At 38.7% G+C, this 27287-nt stretch overlaps 3 protein-coding genes across 3 annotated transcripts; all 3 read right to left on the bottom strand.

Annotated features, from left to right (window-relative positions):
• Positions 1–1399: 1399 nt before the first annotated feature.
• Positions 1400–10393, bottom strand: tax1bp3 (Tax1 (human T-cell leukemia virus type I) binding protein 3). The gene is made up of 4 exons (XM_085150804.1): positions 10216–10393; positions 4951–5070; positions 4089–4166; positions 1400–3946 (listed from the first exon to the last, which is right to left on the bottom strand). The coding sequence occupies exons 1-4, from the start codon at positions 10252–10254 to the stop codon at positions 3797–3799; spliced, it is 387 nt and encodes a 128-aa protein (XP_085006930.1). The 5' UTR covers positions 10255–10393; the 3' UTR covers positions 1400–3796.
• Positions 10394–10516: 123 nt separating this feature from the next.
• hsh2d (hematopoietic SH2 domain containing) lies at positions 10517–18372 on the bottom strand. The gene is made up of 5 exons (XM_085150799.1): positions 15626–18372; positions 13872–13961; positions 13600–13765; positions 13161–13421; positions 10517–12901 (listed from the first exon to the last, which is right to left on the bottom strand). Exons 1-5 carry the CDS (start codon positions 15841–15843, stop codon positions 12437–12439), a joined length of 1200 nt encoding a protein of 399 aa, XP_085006925.1. The 5' UTR covers positions 15844–18372; the 3' UTR covers positions 10517–12436.
• Positions 18373–18496: 124 nt separating this feature from the next.
• Positions 18497–27201, bottom strand: LOC146490766 (ras-related protein Rab-8A). The gene is made up of 8 exons (XM_085150803.1): positions 26736–27201; positions 26188–26248; positions 25222–25282; positions 24639–24716; positions 23721–23810; positions 23554–23619; positions 21441–21491; positions 18497–21308 (listed from the first exon to the last, which is right to left on the bottom strand). The coding sequence occupies exons 1-8, from the start codon at positions 26857–26859 to the stop codon at positions 21219–21221; spliced, it is 621 nt and encodes a 206-aa protein (XP_085006929.1). The 5' UTR covers positions 26860–27201; the 3' UTR covers positions 18497–21218.
• Positions 27202–27287: the final 86 nt, after the last annotated feature.

Genomic DNA, 27287 nt, shown 5'->3' with positions numbered 1-27287 from the left:
AGAAAAAAAATGCAGAAAGAGTGAAAACACAGAAGGTTACAGAAATAGTGCAACATACTAATAAATGCATGGTGGGTGTGAGAGAGGAAAGCAGAGAAGAGGTGCTCTGCACAATATAGCATCTACCCCAGCATTTTGAGCCTATATCACTGAACTGATCCAACCTTAAATATAAGATTTATAAAAGGACTTTAGGCCTAATTTTTTAAGTAGACGTGGTGTCTGAGTCCTGAAAGTTGAAGGCTCTACCTCCTACTATACTTTTTAAAACTCCAAGAACCACGGGGATATTATGAGTCCCACAGGCAGCCAGTGATAAGTGGCTAACAATCAGATATAAATATGGTTTTGTCAGGTAGCAGAGCTGTTAAACAGCCTCGCAATAAGGAATTGCAACAGTCCAGCCTAGGATCGGGATATCTCTGTAGGCTTCCTTCAAGTTCCAATCTGGCGTATGACCACAGTGATAGGAGCAGTCCGCATTACCATGGCAACCCAATTATCCTGCCATAACGTGGGAGGCATGGATCATGTATGATCCATGTTTAGATAGTGTAATTATTCACCCGCTTGCAGGAAGAAACATTTGTCTTAGTGTAATCTTTCAGCAGCAAGAAGCTGCATTCTTACTCGTGTCATTATCGGTGGTTCGTTTAGTCTGATGGGAAAGTGTGCTGGGTTTCGATGAGTTTAATAAGTGTATTAATTGATACATACTTGACCACCGTGTTATCAAACAAATTGAGTAAGTTTGACAATTGCTGCATTAAAATAATACAGAATAACTACTGCTGACTGGTAAGTGCTGATTAAATAATCACACTGGAATCAAATTAGGGGCTCGCTGTTACCCACTTAATAGCTGTCCATTAGTTACCTAGCAACACACGAGGTATTAATGTTACGGTATTAGGGAAAGCCAACCTAGATAGCGAGTCTGAGCTTCAGCTGGTGTTTGCACAATCGCATTCTTGTCTCACAACATGGTGCAATAGTATTATGAAGCCCAGGTAAGTGGAATGGAGCATGCTTCCTCTGTCCTGATAAAAATAACAAGCGCACACACACGGCTCGCTCATAAATTATTTCTCAAAGGGGGGATTTTAGCTAAGCGGTGCCCTAAATCGACCCTCTCCCATTATGTGTCCAGATGTTATTTTAAGACTTTAAACATTACACAGCACATTCAGTTCAGGTGTGTTTGGTCCTCAGAGCACAGGTAATTCACTGGTAGTGCATTACGCAACACCAAAAACAGCTTTACCAACACAATTTCAAATCACAGTAGCCCTGATCTATTCAAAATTAATAAAATGCAAATAAAAACAACAGCAAAACTTTAAAATCAGTAAATATATTTTTCCCATTTCCCTTTTTTTAAATTTTCCCCTTAAATAGCTTTAATATTTCACCTTAAAATCTAGAAGAACTGGTGCAAATGTGTACTTTTTATTGCCCTGGAACATATCTGTACCCCAAAAAAGGGTTTACAATTATGCACTTCCAGTGTTATTTTGAACACACTTGTCACTGCGCAAAGTGGAAAATGAAATATTAGAGGCATATGCAGTTATAGCAACACAATGGAAAGGTTCCTTTCTATGAATTATCTGAGACCTCTGTTCAAAGGTATGCTTTGAATAGCCGATAGCGGACACATTTAAGAGATAAAAGAAGAGCGCACTGTATCAAAAAGCCTTGCTAAACACGGAAAGGTCAGGGAATAGATTCTTTGCTTTGAAATGTCAGCTGATTACTCTTTAACTGGCATCACGAAGCTATCTGAAGGTCCTGCAACATAAAAAAGAGGGGTAAAGTAATCAGTTACTGTATGTCTGTTATTCGCAGATTTTAGCACGTTTCACACATGCGGTCCTTTCTATTAACATGACATTATCTGAATCTGTTGGTTTCGTGTTCGAGCACCCTGACAACGTTTGGATCAGACCCACTGACATCAACATATCAAGATAGTACAACTCTAAACAGCATTCAGTCGGCCATTGTTGAAAAAGCAGAACTCCTTTTATATCTGACAAACATTCACTTTTCAAATGTTCTACAATAAAACAAACAACAACAAAAAGACCAAAACAAACTTTGTGCTCATCTGACAGTTTACAAAGTCTTGAGCAAAATGTTTGAAACATAAAATTTTGTAGGCTAAACTTTTATAAAAATACCGCTATACTGACATTTTCTGAAGCAGTGGTTTCCAACAGAGCAGTTCGTCAAAAACTTAGAGATTCTAAGATGACATGAATTTAAAACACTGAGAGGCCCACAGGTGCCTGTAAATCGACTCTACAGTACAGTATGAAACAATAATAAATAAATGACCAGCAGCATGTTTGTTTGTTTTTACAGTTATACAGGTGTTTTATTTGAGCAAACCATTTATTTTACAAACTTGATTATTGCTTGTATAATATTGTAAAAAATTTAATATTTTATAAGCAACTTACATACCAAAAAAAAAAAAAAGTAAGTTCACCCAAAAGTAAAAGAAATGTAGCAGAATATCGGTTTCAGTCTGAAAAGGTTTCATAGCAAACATACTTATTAGAAGTTGTCTCCAGTGTCATTTATTACATGTTGCAGGAAAGATGCACTAGTGAGATCATACCACACTGGTAAATTGGAAATTAATTATTAAAACTTAGTGTTAATACATTTAAGGCTGCCGTGCACATTTTCAAGTTAACAAACAACATTCACTCCTTCTTGGCTGATTTACAGTTTCAAACTGGACTTTTGTTCAGTGACAAGAAACAAAACTATTTAAACCTCAAAACAGTCTCAGTGGAGCCAACTGCTGAATATCATCTCCTCCAGGAAAAACAAACAAACAAACAAAAAAAAAGCATTGTTCTCTTTCTGAAGCCGATAAAAGGTAACTGGAAGCAAATATGCTGAAAATGAGAAAGCTCATTTGACAAGTGTGCATCCAGAAACATCCAACATGTGAAGTAATGTTCATATGAAACACCTTTACTGTAATTCTGGCTGTGTAGTTACTTTAACAGATGCATAAGGTGAGAGGATGTTACACTGAATGCAACTTGAAAAATGTGATGCATCAGTAGAATTATCATTAAGAAAAAAAACACATTGGAAATTGGCTCTATTGACATTTTTTGCATAGATTTTATACAATATACTGTACCAAAAAGAAAACTGGAAATACTAAATTACACAAACTTTGATTTTACTTTGGCATTTGTTGCTGTGTTAGTGGCAGAAAAAATATTGGTTCTTTAACTGAGATGAATAAACAACAGTGAATTTTTCTGGGTGTGTCCAGTGTGTCCAGTTTAACTTTGGTCAGCTGCTGGAAAACAAATTAAACTCGGATTGTTCCCAAATAACCTATATTTTTAAAAAAAGGGGTGGGGGGGTGGACAAATGAGTTAACACCCCTTGCAGAAGAACCGGTCTATTAAATGTTCTCCAAATGCTCATTTAAATTGCTTTAAGTACAAATGAAGATGATAATCGCTGCAAATATCTCAAATGCTGTTATTCAAGCAGCGTTATTTCACATAATTTACCGAGATCAGTTATAATCGGATATGCCACAAATGAGAGAAAAAAAACAAAACAGATAACAGAGTCTCATTTTCTACAGACTGATCTGAATGAACAAACTGATCTGTCTCAGTTTGTTTACTTATCTGTTTTTGCATTACTGGAGTATAAAGGCCACGGTGCAACTATTTGGGGTAGTATGTGTTCCCCAAGTGAGTCTTCATTCCTTGGCTATGGCATTAGTCTGTGTAAAAGTAGAGCCACCACACTAGTGTTTGGGATAAGAGCACTTAGAGTGTTTGACAGCGTCCTCAAGCGACTTCCTGGTTACTAGCAGTCGTACCACATCCTCTCTCTTCTTGGTTAGTTTTTTACGAGCCTGATCGTGAGTCACCATGGTCATGTCCCAACCGTTCACCTGGAAAGAAGGAAGGAACTTAGTTTGAAATTAAAAGAATCAAATACCAAAAGTAAAAGTCATCACAGCACTGCTCCTGAGGTACACAGTGCCATCTTGTGGATCAACTATTCAAAAAGAAAAACTTCATTTCACTACATACCTGCATTATTTTGTCTCCTATCTTCAAGCCGGCCAAGTCTGCTGGGCCTTTAGGTGATATCCTGGTCACATAAATGCCCTGTGAAAACAAAGAACTCATCGTTTCATTTTTTTACCACAATTGGAGAGCAGGTCTGGTTTAAAATGGGTAGTCCAAAATAATACAGGATATCCCTGAAGGCCTTTGCCTCCAATACTGCCAGTCTGGAGGCAGTACAGGAGGAGGATCCCAGGGGGAAAGCATCAAGTGCTTAAAGTGTAAAGGACACACTAGCATAAGAAATTATTTTTGTCCCATTAAAGTAAAATAAAGTAAAATAAAGAGAAAAATGGACAGAGGCCTGATCTGTTGTTAATTTAAGGGCACAGAGGACATCTCTCACAACAAAGTTCCTGTAATGCTCAAAAATATGTTAATAAAGGAAACAATAAAAGTGTAGAAGCCAGTATCTAAGTCTTATTCCTCTCTAACAAATCAGCTGGTACATTTCTGTGCAGTCATCATGACTTAATGTAAGCCTGAAGTCTTCCTTTCTGTGGCTCTGCTGAGTTTGTTTAGTCACCACCCGAGGCCATGAGTAACGTGTTCAGGCCTGTAGTTAACCAAAACGATAAGTACTTTGTGGATACTTGTACCACTACGCTTTAGCGCAATGGCAACTTGTGGGTGGATATTCAGCGTCTTGTCAAATTAAGAATAAAATCCACATAACCAAAACGAGTGACCCGAAGACAGGGTCATTCGTGGGTTTATTCCTTTCGGCTACATCACTATTGTCTACAAATATTCTATTAAGAACAAAGGGAGAGAATCAAAATGAAAAGACTGCACGTAAAGAGATGATAGCTGCAGATAAGCTCACTTTGTCAGACTTGTCCTCAGAGAAGGGATTCTGCCCGGGGTCCTGGTCTATCCCTCCTCCGATGCTGAAGCCAAGGATGAGATTCTCTCCTTGCCGCAGCTTCTGAATCTCGACGCGTTCCTGTTTAACAAAAGAAAACAAATTTAAAAACATTAAATACCCATCCATCCATCCATCCATCTTCATCCGCTTTATCCGGGGCCGGGTCGCGGGGGCAGCAGCCTAAGCAAAGAGGCCCAGACCTCCCTCTCCCCAGCCACCTCCTCCAGCTCATCCGGGGGAACACCAAGGCGTTCCCAGGCCAGCCGAGAGATATAATCTCTCCAGCGTGTCTTGGGTCTGCCCCGGGGCCTCCTCCCGGTGGGACATGCCTGGAACACCTCACCCAGGAGGCGCCCAGGAGACATCCTTGTCAGATGCCCGAACCACCTCAGCTGGCTCCTTTCGATGTGGAGCAGCAGCGGCTCTACTCTGAGCCCCTCCCGGATGGCCGAACTTCTCACCCTATCTCTAAGGGAGAGGAAATACCGTTTACCGTAATACCGTTGAGGAAAATATTGGGTAGGCTTATCACCAAGCTTTCTCGTGTGCTGCTCAGTCACGTTTGCTGAAATATGTTCTTGTTTCCATCGCTGCTAATGTTAATAAGATAAACCCCAGTTAAATTAGGTTGACAGGACCATGGAAAGGACGCAATTGCTTCCCTTCACATTTCGCTACGATCGGATTAAAAACTCTTCACTATGAAGGTAGAAAAATGAAACACTTCCATACCCATAAATAATCAGTGTTGGGCAAGTTATTTTGAAAAATTAATTAATTATAGTTACTTGTTACTTCTTCAAAAAATTAACCGAGTTAATAACTGAGTTACAAGATTCTAAAAGTAATTAATTACTTGAAAAGTAACTATTGCGTTACTTGTTAACCCTCTGGGGTCCAGGCTATAATTGGCAATTTTGACTACTTTTGATTTCCTTCCCACCTTTAAAACTATTTACTTTGCCTTGTTTGGTATCATCCTTTTCAGCACAACCTCACGTGTCTGAATTTTATTGAACCATGTTTCATAACTTTAAATGCAAATATAAATGGTCAATTTTAAAATCATATGCACAAGTTTTGCAAATAACAGTTATTTGCAGCCATTTACCTTTTACCCTTTTTAGAACCACTTTAAACTATTTACATAACAATCAGCTGTTCTGCATTCAATAAGATGCCACACAAATTATTTGTGCCACTCCAAAAAAAAAATCATTTCTACTATATATATACTATATCTATAACTACACACTCCAAACACGCTAAACGTCACCTCTCTCCCTCTCTCATGTTGCCATGTCATTTTTTGATTGGTCGACATGGTGCAAACAGCAGCACTCATGGGATAGTTTTCCCCCTTAGCTCCAGGTGTTTGTGCCAAAAAGTGATCATCTGCCAGAAAGTGATTGTTGTCCGCGGGAGTGTGCGCAGCTGCTTAAAGCTGTAGCGCCCAGATTACTTACAGCTACTTCCGTGCAACTGATATAAGATGCGGTAAGCTGAACACAGCTTCAACCGTCTGTTTGTTGAAAAATAGTAACGCGACCGCACTGCATTTTCTTGTTAGTAACGGTAACGGCGTTGTAATGATAGGAATAGTAATTAGATTACTCGTTACTCCCATCACTGTAAATAATCACAGCTGTAACTTTCCCCTTGCTGCATTCATTTAAAACCCATGTGTATATTGTCCTATATAGCAGCTCATGCTTGGAAATCATTACGATCCAAAAAGCACTGAAATGATGGTATGCATGCACGAAGCACACGTTTCATATTTTTATATCAACTCCCAATTTGGGCTGGGCTATATCATACCGTTCACGGTAATACCGGTGTAATTTTGGGCAACGATAGAAAAATGAATGAAATATTGCGATAGAATATGGGTAAAACGTGCATGCGCAGTGCCTTTGTTTACATACGCACATGGCGGCGACGCAGAATGAGAAGAGCGAAAGCGGATCGTTGAATGAAACGGATGAACCAGAATTGGTTTGTAAAAATGCTGCAACTTCAGTGGTGGAACTGGTTTGGCTTTCGTCCGTCAGATACACAACAAAGCACTATTTTTGGTAGAGCATGCTAGCGGGCCGTCGTTATTACCGAGTTGTTTCGAAAATACGGCACATTACTGACCTCGAAACGATTTTATGTACACGGCGCTCGAAAATCTGTCAAATGTTTTAGTACGACTTTGTTAAGCTACAAAGCCGCACCGCTTGATGGATTGTCGGAGCATTACGGCTGTCGTAGGCAGGCGCCTCGCGGAGTGATACGTACTGCGCTTCAACATAATATTACCGTATTGTGTGTGTGTGTATAACCTCTTTTTAAGTTTTGTGGATATTATACATGGTTATGCTGAGGATATGTCGGCCAGTTTCCACTGGAAACGCCTTTTGGTTAAACTGTCAGCAAGGAATTTGCATTTGCACTGTTACATTTTTATATAACTTTAATGCACATAAAAAACAGCTGCTTGTTTAAGTGAAAATACATTGATGGGGTTTTTTGCACTAATAAAGTTGTGGAGTTGTAAAGTATTTTGTCTAGTGTCAATTATATCGTCAGTTATATCGTTATCGCAAATTTTCAAATGTATGTCAGAGCCCTGCTCTACTCCCAACTGACATACACATCGCAGTAATTACAGAAAGATGGACAACTTATCTTCCCATCAGGTAGTGAAGCACTGACTTATCACCACAGACACATTTTCTAGATTTCAGCGCAGGCAAACGATCGATCTCAGAGGCTGTTTTTTCTTAAAATCGAGTCCAGACAGACTCTTTTCAACGGGCCCTACCCTTGACACTGACAAGCAGCTGCAGTTTCACTACATCGCAGACAAAGATGACTCAGAGGGACTCTTCAAACACAAAGACTGGCTCTGTGTGCGCGACAGTGAATAATCAGACAGCCTCTCAGTAGTGTGGCTACAATGACTTGAGCTGCTTTTCTCAATGTGCCGGATTCACACAGTCTGCATAATCACAAGGACCCTACAGGCAGACTTAAAAGTCAACATGTGTATGCTATAGTATTTTTGACGTGTTCATGCTGTTGGCAAACTGATATACTCAATCACAGTGAGACGTCTTTCTTTATATGCTAACAATGTGCAATTTCAGCTTGTTGCTAGGTGGTTGCTAGGGATGTATAATTTTATAGACATGAATTGAAAATCATACAACATTTTTAATAGCTGTTAATTGTGCATTAAAGGCATACACCAGTCTATTATGACTCTTCATAATATCTGATATAGATTAGAGCTTTGAGGGGGCTAAGGTGTACCTGCGTGCCAACACAGGTGATTTAGCTGTTCGAGACTTGATGAAAAACAAACAAACATCTAGTAAGTTTGTGTATTACAGTAAACCTGCTTCAAAGGTATTTTTGTGCAGACCTGTAACATAATACTTATATGTACTGTATAAATTTTATTTAAAATTATGTAACTCTAGCAGCTAAAGCAAGAAAAATACATTCCCACCTTTTGAATCCACTGACTTTTTAATGCATAATAAATGTACTATATTTACTGAATTCATGCGAATGATGTTGTGCTGTAAAAACTTTTCACGTTACAAATTCTCAAAGTTCAAAAAGTAGGTCAAAATTTTGCAATTTAAAATTTGCCACATTTCTTTCCAGCATTTTTGATTCCTCATAATTTTATAAGTGCAAGAAGGAGCCACAAGAAACTTCCAGGCAGAAAAAAAATTGACATCACCTCTAAAAATTTATTCAAGTTACATATTTTAACATTTTTTTAGCTGAATTATCAGGAGAAAAAAGCTCAAACATGGAGTGTCTGTTATGCTGCTGTTATGTTAAATTGGTCATGCAGTTTTACTATTGGTCCTATGATATATCATAAACATTATTCTGAAAATAAAACAAACTTCTGGATTTATGTCTTTAGGTTTTGGCCCCTGGAGAGGGTGTGTGTGTGTGTGTGTGTGTGTGTGTGTGTGTGTGTGTGTGTGTGTGTGTGTGTGTGTGTGTTACAATGTTATGCAACTACCTCCTGTATGAGAGAATTCATGACTCAAAAATGTCTGAAAAATTAACGGGAATTTAAACACACCCACGCGTCCTTTGAGGGCATTGAACAAAAAACAATGATAGTAGAGTAGCGCAATTATTGCGCAAGTCAGGACTTCTATCTTATAGTATTTCATTATAGGAGGTGGCTTGATCTGAAGTGTGTGTCAACCAGCAGGGGCACAACTGAGTGATCATTAAAAAAATATATATATTATATTAAGAATTAAAAATGTATTTTAGAAGACATTACAGAAACTGATTCTTACACACAACTGACTAGACTATGATTGGGATAAACAACCTCCCTGCCCCTGCACACTCTCTGATGCTAGGGGACACAGGCAACAAGGTGGATATATTGGGTGGGCATGGATCCACCCTCATCCAATCCCCACAAATCACTGACTGCTGTTTTGTTTGATCAGGACAAATCAAACGCAATGCCTCTTTTACATCAATATTTCAGTCTATTTATACAAAAGGGACTCTGAGGGGACAAATGTTGAGCTGCAAATGTCAAATAAAAGCAAAAAAGATCAAGCAACAGTGATTTATGAAAATATATCAAGTTAAACAAAGATTTGACTCTGAAAAACTTGACTTATCAGCTAGCTCAAATCACAGCAATTGCTCAGATTTCCTAGTATTGATAATTTAGTGCTTGTCACATACATATGCATCACTGCATCACAACACAGGCCTGCTAAAATCCCAGCTGTCCATCTCCAGCTAGATCTTCAGCTTTGAAGAAGACCAGGAAGCCTGATTTCCAAAGGTGGTGACGCCCATTTTCATTAACAGCAGTTTTCTGACGATAAACTCTGTTGTCTTTTAATTAACGGTCAACTTCATGTCACCCTTTGTGTCCCGCGTTAGTGCCCAGTTCTTTGCTGCAGTGATTTAATGAGTTATTCGGTTAAATTTAACATTACTGGGTACATAAAGTGCTCATATCTGTTCAGCTGCTATCACTCAACTGCTTTTAGCTAAACAAAGAAAGTCGCTCTGCTGTTAGCAAAAACTCCAGTTAGCTGGTTAGCGCGTATAGTTACCCAACATTAGTTAATTCAAAGTTTGCACCGATACGGTTTGATGCTAAAGTCGGGTGAGAAGCTGAACAATGGAGTGCGGTTAAATGTGGAGAGCCACAGCCCTCAAACTTACCACAACAGCAGTCACCGGCTGACCTGGGACGAAAGACATATTCTCGCTGAGCTGTTTGGCTTATAAAGAGAAGAAACTTTCCGCTTCTGCTGTTTTAAAAACTAAAGACAAGTCGATTCAGATAGCGGGACTACTTCCTAGATCATTACATGAAACAGCGCAGGAAGATCCCGAGCTGGAATCCAAAGGCTTTAGGGATGATGTCACGTCACCCCCAGACGTTCGGATTCGCGTGTTTGTCTCACCTTTGTAGCCAGGGAGGGCGGTGTTTAAATGCTGGCAGTCGTCCCGTTATGACTCTGAACAGAAATGAAAACAAATCGAACTCATTACGGGGTTTTTGCTCCTCCTTTGCTCAGGCGAACACCGACAGCTGTTTTCCTTATATCGAATTGGCTAACATTGACTTGGTCGATTCTGTTTTCTTGATCGCACTTAGTCGACAGGATATTCAAAAATTAATTACACTTTGATCATGGATTTTGTACAACTTTGCTTTACTTTACTTTTCACTTTACTTTTGCGCTCAATCACATAGATACAATTTCCTCTAGAAAACAATATAACAAAAAATATTTAGAAAAACCCTCCATATCAAGACAAAACCCCCCAACAATTTTTATAAATATTTATGAGTGTTTTATAGATGTTGATATTTGAGATTTATTGCTTTTGTTAAGCTGATTTTTTCTCTTACACAAGCTCATAATAATCATATAATATCTACAGCACTCATACAGTAGCTGGTGAGTATATACGTGTTTAAAATAGTCTCAGCTATTAGTAAATGTTTCCTTCTGATTTAAAGTAATACGGTAAAACACAAAAATAGTAACCATTTCAAGCCAGACACGTTGACACTGTTGTACTACTTATTGTGCAAGCATACTGTGTGTTTTGCTGCCACTAGATGGTAGTTCGTAATGATACAAGACTTTTCTGTCAGTACGGTGTGGAGGGATGAATAAAGCATGAATCTCCCAAAGTTGATTCTGTTCATCTGGACGTAGCGTTTTGTGGTCGAAACGTTTCGTCACTCATCCAAGTGACTTCTTCAGTCTCAGCTGACTGCAGGTTTCCTATCTTATAAACAGTACATTTGCATAATGACTGAAACCAGCCCACTGAAGGAACAATGGGCTGGGAGGTCAGTTCCTTTGCTCTGTATTCTTTTAGCTAGCTAGCTATTAGCTATAATTTTATTTGCCATAAAATCAAAATAATGTTTTTAAGAGCGCACTGCTGTGTGTTTCCACCTGTAAAAAATCATCTCTATCACACTTCTGATCAGAGATCTGCATGTGATGCAGCAGCATGCCACCTTTACTCAAAGCAGCTGTTATTTCTTATTTGCATATGCTACAAAATTCCCCTGAGCATGTTTAGACTTTAATATCCTAAATAAGTGTATGAAAAACTTTAACCTAAATTTGAAAGCATGTATGCAAAGATGGCAGAAAATTGGCTTCCGGTAGACATCTATGTAACAAATTTATTGCATTATTCATTTTAATGTGGCACCTTTTGTCTGTATAGATTTTTAATGTATGAAACATTTTTTTAAAAAAAAGAATATATAATTTGACACTAAATACATTTGCATGAAGGAGGCAGTTTAATCTATCCTATAATTTTATGCATAATAAATATTTCTTGCGACCTAAATGTTAAAGGAATAGGAATATTATGAGGCTGTGGCAGCTGTTGGCTTAGCTTAGCTTAGCATAAAGCTAAACTAAGCTTTATGCTTAGCTTAGCTTTATGCTAAGCTAAGCCTCATCCAGAAAACAGGATGAGGCAGCTATCCCGCCTCTGTTATCTTATACAACAGGGGGGGGAAAAGAAAACACACGGAATGATTTAATTAGTAAACTTTGAAGAAACTGATAGGCACATTTTGTGTCTAGTCTAGCTGTTTCACTGTGTTTCAGTGTCTGCATTAGCCAGTTGTAGACACATCCTAAGAATGAAAGACTGGTGCAATGCTTTGATATTAAGCTGCTCTTTAGGTGAATAAAGGTCATAAAGATAAAGGATCATAAAGGTTGGACGAATGCAGTATTTTTTCCAGCATGGAGCCTACCACTTCCTCTCCTTTGCCCAGATGAGGATACATGTACACATTAACCCTCTTCCTTAACTTGACTCACTTGTTTATTATAGTTTCAGGTGATCACTGTGAACTGTCCATATTCACTATATTTTCATACACTCTATTTTCTCATGTGGGTCCGTAGCCTGGAGCAAAAGGTGGAGGTGGCATATATTCTAAGGGTAACATGTCATTAGTCAGCTTCACAGGAGTGCAGCTGGAGGAAAGTGGTGGATCACAAAAGGTCAACCCCCCCGTGATCTCCTGGTACTCGTGCTCATCATTTTCACCCCTGTCAGTGTTAATCTCTTCGTGTGAATTATCCTGCAACGGGCCCCTCTTCTTTTGGAATTTCTTCTTGAAGTTCTTTAGGTTGGTGACGACTGACGGCTTTACTTCTTGATTCCTCGCTTGCTGGTTGTTGGTAGTGGGCGGTTGTTCAGAGCCTGCAAACGTGGGCAGATTCTCAGGAGCAGAGCCTGTTCTGACAGCCTGATTCTGCTTCAGAGCCATGCAGTCTCGAAAAGGGACTTCGGGAGGCTGGTTGGATGGAGGATTATCACATGTATATTTCTTCCTGGGTGTTGGGAGAGGCTGCAGATGAACATAAAGACAAACTTAAATTATTTATTTATTTATTTATTTTAGATCTCTTTACTTCTTATTTTTAAAGTTAATGAAAACCTCATCTCAAATGTGCATCACCACAAATCCATCAACACTCAGGGTTACATTTACTTCTAATTTGTCAAAAATCTAGACTTCTCAGTCACTCACAGCAAGTAGCTCATTGATACTTATTCTTTAGATTCGTATAAAAGGATGCTAACTGCAAAGAAAAGGCCATTTTTACCACTGCTGGTGGTTGAGAGGTATTGTGTTGAAACTCATCTTCCAAAGAAGGGTAGAGTCTATTTGTTTGGCTTTTTGGAGGCAAAATTGGTGAGTTTCCCAAATAATTTGGGCGGTGAGGAAGGGCAGGTGGGATATCCTCTCTTGACCCTGGTGGATTTATGCTGGGAACCTGGAAGTTGTTTGGTGGCAAACTGGCCCTGGAGTCTGGACCTCTTGAGCGAAACAGTAGTTCTGCATAGTCAGTCTTGTCATTAGAAGCCTGAGAAGATGTAGAAAAGTTACAGCACAGATGTTTTATTGTAGTTTACACAATTAATCTTACTTAGCTTAGCTTGATTAGCTTATGCTGAGCTTATATAATGTACTAAAAAGTAAACCTGTAGTTTACAATAACATAAAAAAGCATGAATGCAGTTGAGACAAGCACATTTTCTCACCTGTCCACAAGGAACAGTCAGCACTTGAGTGAAAGGCATGATGGGAGTTCTACGATGAAAGTCCACCAGGTCATGCAGAAACCGGTGATACCTGTTTTCCCCCACTATGATGTAAGAGCCATGTTCCAGTGCATCAATCATAAAGTGTCTGCAGCGGTCCTCGGCACTGATTGGTCAGTACATTAGAGTGAACAGAGTGGAGCGTCAGGGTGACTAAGTGTGTGAGCACATTACTTTAAAAATAAGGTTTCCGTCATGCTGAAAACACTCACCGATACGAGAGAGTGTAGCCGATCCTGCTCTCACTGACTCGGATGAGGAAGTAACCCGGCGGCTTAGCCATTAGCAGTTCCTCTGCTGTCCTACACAAAGGACCACAAACAAAGGCCTCTTTCATGCATGCACTTCAATCTTTACATTTTATGGTTTGGGGTTATTTATAAACAGTAGCTGTCACTAAAATGTGAATCACATCATAGTGGGAATCAGCCTGGCCTTTGGGCATATTCTACAAATTGTTTTTGTATATCATATGACATCATATGACATAGTGAAAGAGTTCACACCTACAGCCAATTTAGAATCACCAGCTAGTCTAACATGCATGTCTTTGAACTGCTGAGTACCCGGACAGAACCAGCACAGTCAAAGGAAGAACATGCAGACCAGCTGGTCTTCCTGTGCAACAGTGCTAACTGCTCTGTCACCATAATTAACGATACTAAACTATCATATAAGTATACCAGTCCTTTTTCCAGCTATATTTAATAACTGATCTACAGCTTTAAAACATGGTAATTGTGTAATATATCCCATATAATCATCTCTCATAGTGCAATTGTACAGCACAGGTTTGGTCTCATATTAAGTGAAGTAAGCTACTTTCAGCTGTTCCCTGATTTGAGTCTCCTTCCAGGATGGAACCAGGAATCTTTCACATGCTAGCTGAGTGCATCAACCATTACTCTATGGAACTTACTGTGCAGTGACCAAAGTAAACCTGCAGAGTGAAAGATTAGTTTCAGTCTCACCGCCTAAAATAGAGTAAAAAAAACTATAGGAAAAGTAAATGCAAATCTCTGCTGACACATATTTGTGCCTAGATGTTTAAAGGCTATTAGATGGGAGGTTGAGAGAACCCTGTGCTTTCCCAGAAATATTGGAATACCGTGGCATGTGAGCGATTTAACAGTTTAATAAACATTAATAAAGAAATGTAGCATTTACAAAATGTTCAGTCAGTTAGACAATCACATCAGGTCATGAAAACTGATAACTTTCAGTCTTAGCTCCTCATATTTTGGACTGTTTGCCTTCCACTGGAGTAGATGGAAGGTAATGATATAGGTATGATATGATATGAGGTGAAGACGTGCGGCCTTCATCAGGGTCATTACAAAATACCAAACAGTGTGTGTTTAAATAAAACAGTATACTGCAGAAACCAATCACACATTCAATATATTTAAAAAAAACAACAACATCAGTATTAGAAAATCTAATTAAAAACATAAAAACATTCTTATTCATACCTGCAGGAAATAAACTCTTTAAACAAAATATCCAGAATGCTTCTGTCTTTTCATGATAAAGTTCATTTTACCGACTCTTTGACTGGGCTTAATGGTTTCAATGCCTATAAAAAAAAATAAAGGCAAACTGCAATGTTTTTCATAAAATGTCTTGCAACAGGACTGGTTAAATTATTCCTCTTTGCAGAACTTAAATGTTCATTAATTTGTTCTTTCAGAGATGTTTCTCCTATAGATGTTGCATCACATAGGCACTGTATCATATAGACCACATTTTTAGTTTTGCAAGTGATGAAGCCTTTAACATTGATGATGTTGCCACTAATGGTTTTACATTTTTATTGTACAAGACCCACATTTAGAATGACCTTGTAGTTTATGAGTTATCAGGGTTGTTTCTGGGGTTGAAGGGTCCTGGAAAGCTGGAATAACCTGATGTTCTTCCCTCTTTTATAATGATAATGCGAGCACAATTATATATCTCATAAACTTACTTTCTGGAAATGATCCCATGAAACCACTCGGGGACTACACCGTTCCTGATGACAGACTGAAGCTGAGACTCTGTGAACCAGGTGTAAGGATCACGTTGTCCCTGAAACGTCTGACTTCCCTCCATCCTCCTGCGTAATGATTCATTTAATCGACAGTTATGGCTAATGGAAAAATCACTGCGCACAAATGAAGAATTTAGTTTATTTACTCTGTACATTAACTACGCACCTGCAGTACAGACCACATACAGGTATGAAAGCTGGGTGCTAATATGCATTTTAAATGTTCATTGTTCCTGTTTCAGGTGAAGTGCTCTGTGATGTCTATCAACAGTTCCTCAGGTGAATTATTATTAGTTCCCGTGCATTTTAACGATCTCAAACATAATGCAGTTTTCCTTTAAAATGGCAAAGAGCTAAAGGATGGAGTCTACTCACTAATACTTTTGTTTACAGCAGTATCTGTTGTAAGACTTTATCAATTATATTTGTGAATTCATCTTAAATTTGCAATATGAACACATAATTCATTACGGAATACCGATTTTGTGACTCAATAGTGTTGCTTCTGGCGTCAAATATAAACTCATAGGAAAAGTTACTCACCCTGTCTGGCAGCTCCGAGATAAAATGACTCGGCTGAGCTCGCTCACCTGAAAAAACCTGTCTGGGGGCGGGGCCAAAACCCTACTTGATCCAAGTAGAATACAGTAAATTTTTAAGTACAGTAGAATAGTTTTTTTTAAAGAGACACATAGAAAACACTGAATAACATCACTAAATAAGAAATTAAATTATTCAGATACTCCACATACGTTAAGGCTGAAGTTGCATGTCTTGATTGTATCTGTGGCTGTACGCACACGGGCACACATGCGCAAAGCTGTGGAGAAAATGACCTTCAAGTGATTATTCTGACTTAACAGATTGGAGATAAAACACAAGTGAAAGGAGAGGCTACAGTCTGAGTGATTTTAAGCAACAACAACAAAAAACCTCAAATGACTTTATCAGTACTTTCCAGCTGTCCCGCGTTACTCCAGGGCCAGATTATTACGGAGTGCCGAAAAACGATTTACATCTGGGAAACTTCCTAGACGTCACTGACGACATGCAGTACATCCACATCCCACAGCATTTTATGTGACTTATTATTAGTAAAAACATATTTGTTTTTATATGCAGTGCATGATAGACAGGTGAGCACCTTTTAAAGAAAAATAGATCCTACTTTCAGGCATAATAGGTGACTTATTAACTGATTTATGATTCAATAAAAAAAAAATTCCTGTAATATCGACATCCGCTTCAGAGAAAATCCACCGCCCACCTGACGATTGTTAAAAAGAAAAAAGTCAGAACAAAGGTCAAAGTCTTTCTGGTGTGAAGCAGAAGTGTTGAGCTCCAGTGCAAATCTTTCTGCGGGGCTCTTCTCCATTTATACACAAAGTGCCCCCACCTACGCACTCCACTTCCTCCACAATTTTATGAAAAATATGTTTTTGGGTTTTTTTTTTCAAACCTTGGTGAAGAAAGTTATCAGGGAACCACTAATGCTCATATGTCTTCTCCTCAAGCAAACAGGCCCCTATTGCAAACCTTAAAGCATCCTTAAACTGCCAACTACTGATAGAGAAGAAAATAAACCACATCAGAGAGGAGAACGCAGCAGGGAGAAGTAGCCTCAGTCTAATCATCCATCAGCTCACTAAAGTGAGAGCTGCAGCTCAGACATATTCTTTCCCTGTTTGTAAGGCTGAGGAGGAAGTGCACGAGTACAATACGCTTGCTTACAGACGCTGTGGAATAGATGGCATGCTGACTCCACAAATCTCTCCGTGATAATATGAGGCAATAGACTGCTCTGCAGTTTTTGCGCCACTTCGATGCCGTACACATTTGCATATTACCATGTGGTAGAGTGGCAGATTCATTTGCAACGCAAAACTCTACATCATGGATGGGAAAACATCAATAAATAGATTTCAGAGAAACTGGATTATAGGAACCAAAATTTTCAATTTGTACTGGTGTCATGGTGCAACCAGTTAACCAATTGATGATATATGATGACATATACAGTGTATATATATTAATTCTGTTTATGGGACTGTGCTCTGGATCTGTTGGAGCCACTTACCCAGTTTGGGGTCAATGCTGAGGTATTTACTTCAGTGTACTCATGGATGTTTGCCGTTTCATCCTGGATGGTGGTTCTGATACTCACTAGTCCTCAGCCTTCCTTCTTCTTAGCAGACAGTTTCAGGGTGCTGGAATTCCATCTCATCCTTTAGCCAGCTGATTATCCGAGCCGGGCATCTGACTGCTCAAGACTTGCTTACTTTCTGCAGGTATTTGGTGGTTGCGACTTTCCTAGCGGCCTCTTCGTGGTTCCCACTTGCCTGTGGGATTCCCAGGTATTCGTAGCTGTTCTCAGTGTCGTCTTCTGGTAGTGCAGTCCTCTCAGTTCTAACCATCTTCCCTCTCTTTGTTACACGTTTCCAGCCTGAATGACATTGCAATTTGTCTCATTTACTCCTGGCATACAGCTTGATGTAGAGGATAACAATTGTGCCATCCTGTAGTCGGTATCCGTAGCAAGTCATGTTAATGATCTAGCCTGGGCGGTTCAGGCCTATGCAGAACAGCAGTGGGGACAGCATCTGTCAGTTTGAACAGGTCATCTTGACCTTGACTACATGCCTAAATGCACTGAGGTGCTGCCATGTGATTGGGTAGATGCATCAACAACCAGCTGAACAGGTGTAGCTACCCTGAATGCAATGCTAATTGTTTATAAATTAAAGAAAAACATCAAGAGTACTTGTCCTGCAAATGTTTTGTGTTTTTGCACAGGAAAAACATACTGGACACATTTAAGAATCTCATTTTTAATAAATCATCAAAAGTACACATATCTACAAAAAGTGTAGATCAATAAGATTTATGAAACTACAGTACAATCATTGTAGATCTTATTTACAATTGCTGAATTATTTACTTTATTCCACATGAAGCCCATCAGTAATCAGCAAAGAAAGCCAATTGTAGTTCAGGAATGCTTAAGATATGCGAACACAGAACTGTCACATTTGGGAGAGAATTACAGAATAAAGCAACGGCAGACTGTAGCTCACAATGCTGAATTTTCATCAAGCTGTGAACTGATTTTAACTGAGAGTGATTTTAAGAAACAGCCGAAACAAATTTAAACCAGCAAAGCTGACATTTCCTTAAATCCGCAGGAAAACCGTTTTGTTACAGGTTTGATTCGATGACTCTTCAGCGCCGCTTCAAAGGACCTGCTTATCTGGCCTTTGACGTGATTTGCTCAATTTCCTATTTTTCGTCCTCTGATGAGCTCTCGGTGTAATTGCATGGAGTGACAGCAGAAAATAATAAAACAAGATCAAGGATCCTCTGCACAATTCTAATCTCAAATAAAGCTCATTAAGTCAACTGTGCAAAGCCTTTTGAGGTTTCCTACGCACCAAGAATGCATAGATTAGATGGTCATAATACTGGACCAAAACAACACAGGAGGAGAGGTGGAAGAAGGTGGTTTCCAAAAGCATTAGAAGATACGCGAATGCATAAACAAACAAACAAACAAAAAATGTTGTGAAAACAAAAAGAAAATCTCTAGATTTCTGGTTTCAGTGCTCAGATGTTTTAAAGAAGCCCAGAGAGGCTCTGTGGAAATCTTGTGCATGCAAATGATTTGCTTTCAGTTAAGACTTGCAATAAACACAGACAATAAATGTTAAGAAATCTTTTTTTTTCCAAAACAGAAAGAAAAAGGAAGAAAAGTGCATAATCAAGAAGAACATAAAAGGGCACTTTGTCATTTTGGTGCTATGATTTCTTTCACTCCATAAATACTGCTACAGCACAGCACATATCCAAGGCCCAGGAAACAGTTGTGTTTATGTTCCCCCATTGGAACAGACAACCGGAACGAGTACAAATGCATAAAACCACACTTTCACCATTGCTGTGACTCTTTCTGCTGTGTAGCCTCCAGGTGGTCAGTGTAGGTATTGCTAAAACGGTGTGGAAAGCAACATCAAAAAGGAGCATGTGTGTGCCCTTAAATTACCCCCCCTTCTAAAAACCCAACCCTACTGCAGACATGTGAACACAAGAGAAAAATCAGGGCTCTTTCATACATTACATTGCACATTAAAGAGGACTGGAATGTTTTAGCAGAAGACACGAGAAGAAAGGACACGTAAACCCCACTGTGGATATGATGAGTGACATGTGCTGGCATTACTGTGTAATACGGTGAATCATAATCAATTTTATATATATATATATTAACACGATGCATTTACATAGATTTGGACAGTAAGGAAAGAGCTAGACCACCCTGTCAGGACAAATATCTAGTATAATATCTTGTGTGTGTGGGGTTCAGGGATTGTACGCATCACTTTGGAAGCACAGGTGACAATCAAAATATTAGAAAAACAAATGAGTGTAATACACGTATTCTTTAAGTATAATCTGGTCTTTTGTTGGTCATAAGGATCAAATACAGCGCTCCCTAAAGGTTTATGGTGACTGGGGACCATCCTTCCTTTTGAAAGAAAAGGATATTTGTTTTTATGTAATAGCACATTAAATTAATGATAAATGGAATGATTCATCAGGAACCTGTTTTCAGCAACCATCGCCTCTGGCTTCGAATGTTGCATCGTGTCACCTAACGCAAGTTTATCATGTAAGAAGCTGAAGAATGCTGTGCTGACTAAAGAAGCAAACAATGCGGCTAGTTCAGCGTCGGGAGAATCAGCCTTTGTGTTGGATTAAAGGCTCAAAACGCACCTGAAAAAGTTATATTCTTGTTCAAAGAAATGCAACGGCACTTCCTACTCACTTCAAAACTAGTCTAGACAAATACATTCTTTTAAAAAGCTGCCAGATGAGGAACTGTGAGGCGTTTCTGTGTGTGTTTCTCAGACTTGTCCTGTTGTTGTTCAGCTGGGCACTGAGGTCTCCCACTTCTTTCTCCTCTGGTTAGTGCTCTTCTGTGCACAGAGTTTTGGCAATGTTGTACATGCAACGTCCTTAATCTCTAAGAAGAAGAATACTTGTATCCAATCCATATGGTATTTAGCTGTGCACAATCAGCTTTTGAACATGATAAACTCAGGAAACGGCCGCTTAAAAAATTAGCCTCTTTAGTTACGTAGATATTAAAACTCTCAAATTTGATGAACGAATCCCTTAATTATTATCCGTCACTGCTGAAAGGTTGAATCTTTCTTAGTATTTAAGGAGGTGACCATTAAGAATCTTTCACTCTTGTGCCTACACTGAAAATATTAATTAATGGGGGAGAAAAAAGAAATGAGATTAAATATGTAACAGAGCCCACAGCAGTTAGATCCACAGGTATTAAAGGAAGACTGGTAAACCAAGGCGGGGGGGTAAACTTTTCCTTTTCCTAATTACATAATGACGGGACAAATCAGAAGGAGGAGGAAGACAAATGAAGAAGGATAAAACAGATCAGCGTGCTCTGTCCAGTTATGTCCAGTGGGGGGACACGGTTAAGGCGATGGTGGTTGCCGACGCACTCGTCTTCTCACAGCAGCGTGCAGCGGAAGAAACTGCTCTTCTTGGGTTGTTCTGTAATCTTTACTCCTTGATTGCTGCCCTGTGGGTTGTTTCCCTCCTAAAATGCACAAATGTTAAAGCCCATTAATTAGGAAAACATGCAGACAGCAGAAAACACCATTAACACCATACCTACTGAAACTACTGTGGGTAAGCTATTAATAGAGTTTTCACTTCTCTACTTTCTTACCAGCTTCTTGTCCATTTTTGCCTTAATGTCTCTGGCAAGCGTTAAGAAGGCCTGCAGACCAAAAAACAAAAACACAAAACATATAAGATCATTGCACCGCATTGAAGTAATAATTCAGTACAATTATCACTAAGAAATAAATAATAAACAACAAGACGATGTAATCCCAAACAACAGGAGGAAACAAACAAGTGTTCCAGCAATTATCACAGGGAATCTAAAGTGTTTGGACAATAACTCATTTTTTTATTTTGTTTGGCTTTTAACTCAGAGTGGCTTCTTATTACCCTCTATTTATTATTAGAATAATAAAAACATCAAAAATAATCAATGTTTCGTTGGATTTGTTGTGTGCTGTTTTGGTGCCTTCTATGGCAAACATGTGCTTTTAAAAAGTGCTCTATTAATAATTCATTTTCTCTTTAGGGTGGTTTGTTTGTGCGGTTTTGAACACGGTGATTAGATTCAGGCACAGCTCAGAACAACCACACCGAGACTCTTTGGAGGAGGTCGTTTGACCCAACTACAACGTGTAGGCGGCAAGTTTGAGAGTACCACACATGTGCCCAGGGCAAAAACTGTAGTAATCAACCACGAAATGAAGTGAGGGCTAACTAAACTCTCCCTGTTATCCACTGTCAGTGCGCCCCAGGGCGGCTGTGGCTACAATGTAGCTGCTATCACCAGTGTGTGAATGTGTGTGTGAATGGGTGGATGACTGAATGTGTAAAGCGCTTTGGGGTCCTTAGGGACTAGTAAAGCGCTATATAAATACAGGCCATTTACCTTCATCCTGTATTTGTTTATTGTCCAGATGTGTCTGTGGCGCAAACTGATAGTTCTTGTGTATTTTATAGTTCCACATTTGGTTTGGTTGGAGTTTTCTCCATGTGAAAAGAAACCGAATACCAAAAAAACAAGGAAAAGCTACGAGTTTACAACAAAGTGCATGTGCATGTGAAAACGCCCCAAGACCAGAGGAAACCCAGTGAGGGCAGTTCGGTGTGCTGCACTCAGACTTTCTTGCCTCTGGCTTTAGGACTTTGGGGGAGACAGGAATATTAATCTGAGCAGTAAGAAGATATGTGGAGGGATTACACTTATTATGATTGAAAATTGGGGAAATCCCAGTCGTGTCAATGCTCAGAAACATTCCTGCGGCCTGAATACTGAATTACTAGCTGCTGGAATGCGACCATATTACTTGATAAAGGAATTCATCTTTGCTATATCTCTTTGTATCCACTTTGAGGAGCAAAAGGTTTGGATTCTGTGGCTGTGCATGACTAATGGATTCTGACCACACTGCAGCTGGAAACTTTCTCTAATGTGTTTAAAGACACAGAAACTCTTAACCATGTCATGCCGTAATAGCCACATTCATTTCAGATAAAATTATCTCCTCCTTTTTTACATTGTTTATTAACTGTAGTTGTATTCATGGTGTATTTTGGTTTTCATGTAATTGAATTTTGTAACTTTGTGTATTATGAATGTAAACCCAACAAGGGACAATAGTTAGAAATTAGCAATAGCTATAAACTTATGTGCAGTACATCAGTTTCATGTTTTATATTTGGACTATGTTAAACTGCACTGTCCCTGTTAAACAAAGAATTAAAAGAAAGATTTAAGATCATTATTTGATCATATTAAAAGTTTTGATTTATTGGATCTGTAGTACTTTACCTTTCAAGGTTATTTTGAACTGTTATATTCTACCTATATATTTAGTCACGTCGTTTATACTTCAAAGAAAAACTTAGCTAAGAGTATCAAAGTCATTTCCCAACCTTTGGGATAAATAAGTATTAATAATTATATAATAATAATAATAATATTTCTTTTTCTTATAACGTATAAATATTTGGTTTTAGGTATGCTTGTAATATTCTGATAGAGCTGTTTGACCCTGCTTCCTGCTAATATATTGAACCAAGTACAATCGTGTCGTTGTCCGGTGTGGATTTCAAGAGTTAAAAATGATTTAACATCTGAACTGTCGCACTTGTGCTGTCCCCTAGTTTTACACAGTAAAAAAATAATTAAGCTGGCCATCTTCCACAACACCACTTTCAACAACTAGCAAGTAATTACTGAAAACTGAACTCACATTCTCCACGTTGATGTTCGCCTTCGCACTGGTCTCCATAAATTTGATACCGTACTCCAGCGCCAGCTGACAGCAGAAGAAAAGAGTCATTAGCGGGACTATTCAGACACTACTTTTATATTGCAGGGACCTCAGAGTAACATTATCACCGACAAATCAATTCCCACCTTCTCTCCTCTTTCTTTGGACACTTGACGCTTGTCATTAACGTCACACTTATTCCCGAGGACCATCCTTTCCACGTCTGCTGATGCATGCTGTGGAAAAGAAACTCGTGGTGAACAGGTAGGAAAGCGACCTCATATATACTAAGAATATACTGGTATGTTTTCACCTTGTTCAATGCCACCAGCTCAGCAGTAAATAAGAACATTGTTACTAAAGGTAACTGATGTTGATGTTTACCTGCTGTGTATTTTACGCTCATTAAATACTGTGTCGGTTATTTATAAGGCTGACGAAGAAGGTCTCTGGATTTATTTATTTATTTATTTTTTCACCAAAAAAATCTTCATCATGAATGATTAAAACTTCTGCATGAATCTGTAAGTTTACATTTAATGTAGTAACATTAAAATAGTTCTGCTATTACGTTATAATTATAATTTTGCTTCTCTGGTACAAAAGAGAGAATGAATAACAAATAACAATGCAAAACATGGGCATAAACATCAGCTAGTGTCCAAATTGATATTCTAAGCACTTAGAAATTCAGATTTGATACCAATCGTTGAGCCCTAACACAAAAATTATAATTACAACTATTCTGTAAAACCCAAATAGATTAAGCTGCTTAAATAAACGTAGCCCTGCAGGAGGATTTGGACTTTTATTTGTTGACAAAATTACAAGGAGAAGGATGTGCAGAAGGCAAAACAAGAGGGTTCCTGCAAAACAGGGCCTAGCACAATAACTGCTTTATCTTAATTATCTGGGTATAATAATTTTAATCGTAACAGAAACTGAATCAAAACTACAGCGTTACTCTATAGCACTTTGTAGAAGATCAAAATCAATAATTAACCAAAGAGGAACAAATCTGAACAGAAAGAACTAGAAAAGTACGAGTAATGCAAGGTTTTTACCTCTTCTATATTCCGTATCCAGTTCTTGATGTTTTCAAAGGACTTCTCATTGGTAATATCATACACTAACATGATGCCCTGCAGAGGTCATAGAGCAGAAGACATAAGAAAACACAGTAACCTAAGATCAGTGCTGTACTTCTTAAATCTATCTGATCCACAGAAACAGAGCTGAAAGTCAACTCTAATGAAAATATGCAGCTCATGTAACCACTGTGAGATAACCACTTGTTATTAATTAGTACTATGTCAATAAAACGAAACGGAGATAAAACACTGTCGACTGGTGATGAATCATGTTGTGTTGGAGGAAAGTAAAAGGACTTTGGTCAAAGGTGAGAAGGTCCAATTAGGTTCACAAATACAAGCATACTAACTGTATGCTTGTAGGAGGGACTAGCAAAAACTGCCAAGGTGCTGTAGTAAGCACACCTGATTTTTCAGGTGTACACGGCATTAACAACAATGTGGGGTGTGGTTCTAGTAGAGGTTTATGCTGCAGTACATACATCATTTCACCTACTCCATTCCCAGAGATTATCTCAGCTAATGTATCATCTGAAAGGCTGACGATGCAACTTACCATGGCTCCTCTGTAGTAGGCTGTTGTGATAGTCCTGAACCTCTCCTGTCCTGCTGTATCCCTACACAGAAGACACATCTGTTAACTGTCCTCACAGAACACATTAAAGGTATAACAGCTTTTTTAGAGATTTTTTAAAAGCATACAAAATAGGGAGCAGGACCAAGTTTCCAAGTGTTCCATACAAGTATTGGTGAATTTCCTTGCTTGACACAATCCTATTCTGGTCAGTTACAGTAGTAGATACTGTCCCGCAGTACAGCAGTTATACAATAACTGTGAGGTCATTATCGTTTGTGACGCTAGGTACCCAAGTCAAGGCTGTGTGGTATTTTGCTTTTGAATTTATCTCAAGTCTTAGGAATAGGGGGACAAAGAAAATAATTCTAAGAATATCAAGTACTTTTTGTCTTTCTCTAAAATATACAGGATTAGGTCTTGATGCATTCTCAATCATCCAGGTGACTTCTTGGATGAGTGACAAAACGTTTCTCCCAGAAAACGCTACGTCCAGATGAACAGAATCAACTTTTGGAGATACAGGATTAGATTTAGGGTAAGACTTAACATTAACCCTAAGAAGGGTTAGCCCAATGGTGGCCAGACCAAATGTGGGGAGTACAAGGAGTCTGTTTGTTTGGGAACTTTCCATCTGTAGGTTAATAAATACACACAGAAAATACAGGTATGGCAGTGATCATGTAAATATAAGTAAATACCTGTTTTTAACGATAACATTGTTGTGAAACATTCTTTCTGATTTAAATAATTTAAATAATAAATTTAAATTAGTTTGTGTTGCTGTTAAATTGCATTGCATCATACTGAAATGCTTCTTCATCAGAAATGCTTCTCAGTTTAGAACAATTATTCTAAACAGTAAAGAGTGCAGGCATGCTTAATATCACTGTCATCCATCACCAAACCCTGTCAGATGAAGACAATTTATGGACTTGTCTATCTTACCATATCTGTAGCTTGATCTTCTTTCCATCTAATTCTATTGTTCTGATTTTGAAGTCAATACCTGAAGAAAAAAAGTCACATCAATTGTTTTAGAAGCACCACAAACTTTGCCTGACCACCCCACAGACAGTAACAATATCTGTTTTTAATGCACGAGATAATTCACACTTTTGTAACGTTGGCAGCATGAGTGCGAAGTACAGGGCAGTCTGTCATAAGGGAAATGACAGTGCCAACTATCACTGTTAGCTTTGAAGCATGCTAGCTCAGTTTACCCCTGTTAAAGTATTTATTACGATAAAAATGTCAGGTGGGGTACACTCTCATGGAAATCACATATATTTGAGGTTGCCAAATATTCAGGCCGGTTACAACGTCTGTGAGGTTTCTAGAAAGCCCCTCTAACTAGCCGGTTGAAAGCTTCCTGACTAGCCTGTAGTACAATATGAATGCTAGCCAGAAAAGTTAGCAGAATTAGCCTGTCGGGATGGGCTACTCCTATGTCTCTTTTCGTCCAAAACCACACCGATAATTCGGCTTTTACCCACCTATCGTGGAGATAAACGTTGAGTTGAAGGCATCTTCTGAAAATCTGAAAAGCACGCAGGTCTTCCCAACGCCGGAATCGCCGATTAAAAGTAGTTTAAACAAGTAATCGTAAGTCTTCGCCATGTTATTAGTTAGCTTACTACTGCGGATATCCCGCCCGTCGCGTACAGGGAGGCGTCACTTCCTGCGAGCTTCTTTTGGACAAATCAAACGTCACTCCCCACTGTCGTCGTGGCTGCTCTCCCGAGGGGGTTTGCTCGTTTTGATGCCTGTATCCACCCGGGAGAGTGTTGTTAATTAATCGCTTAACTAACCACTGCTAAGTGGTTATATACTAAGCCGCTGGTTATGTGTAGTCCAAAGAAACTGGAAACTGCACACAATTTTTTTTTTACCTCTGAGAGTTTCTAAGAGTTTTCTACTGTCGCTTTTAATTTATTGTTGCTTCTTATCTTTTTTTTATTTTTATTTATTTATTTTTTTTTACAACAGGTGTTATTAAGACCTGTTTAGATTTTGTTTAAAAAAAAAAAAAAATTAAAAGGCTAAAT

The sequence above is a fragment of the Neolamprologus multifasciatus genome, chromosome 23 (assembly GCF_963576455.1).
Source record: "Neolamprologus multifasciatus chromosome 23, fNeoMul1.2, whole genome shotgun sequence".
NCBI lineage: Eukaryota > Metazoa > Chordata > Actinopteri > Cichliformes > Cichlidae > Neolamprologus > Neolamprologus multifasciatus.
This window is presented reverse-complemented; position numbering and strand designations above follow the sequence as displayed.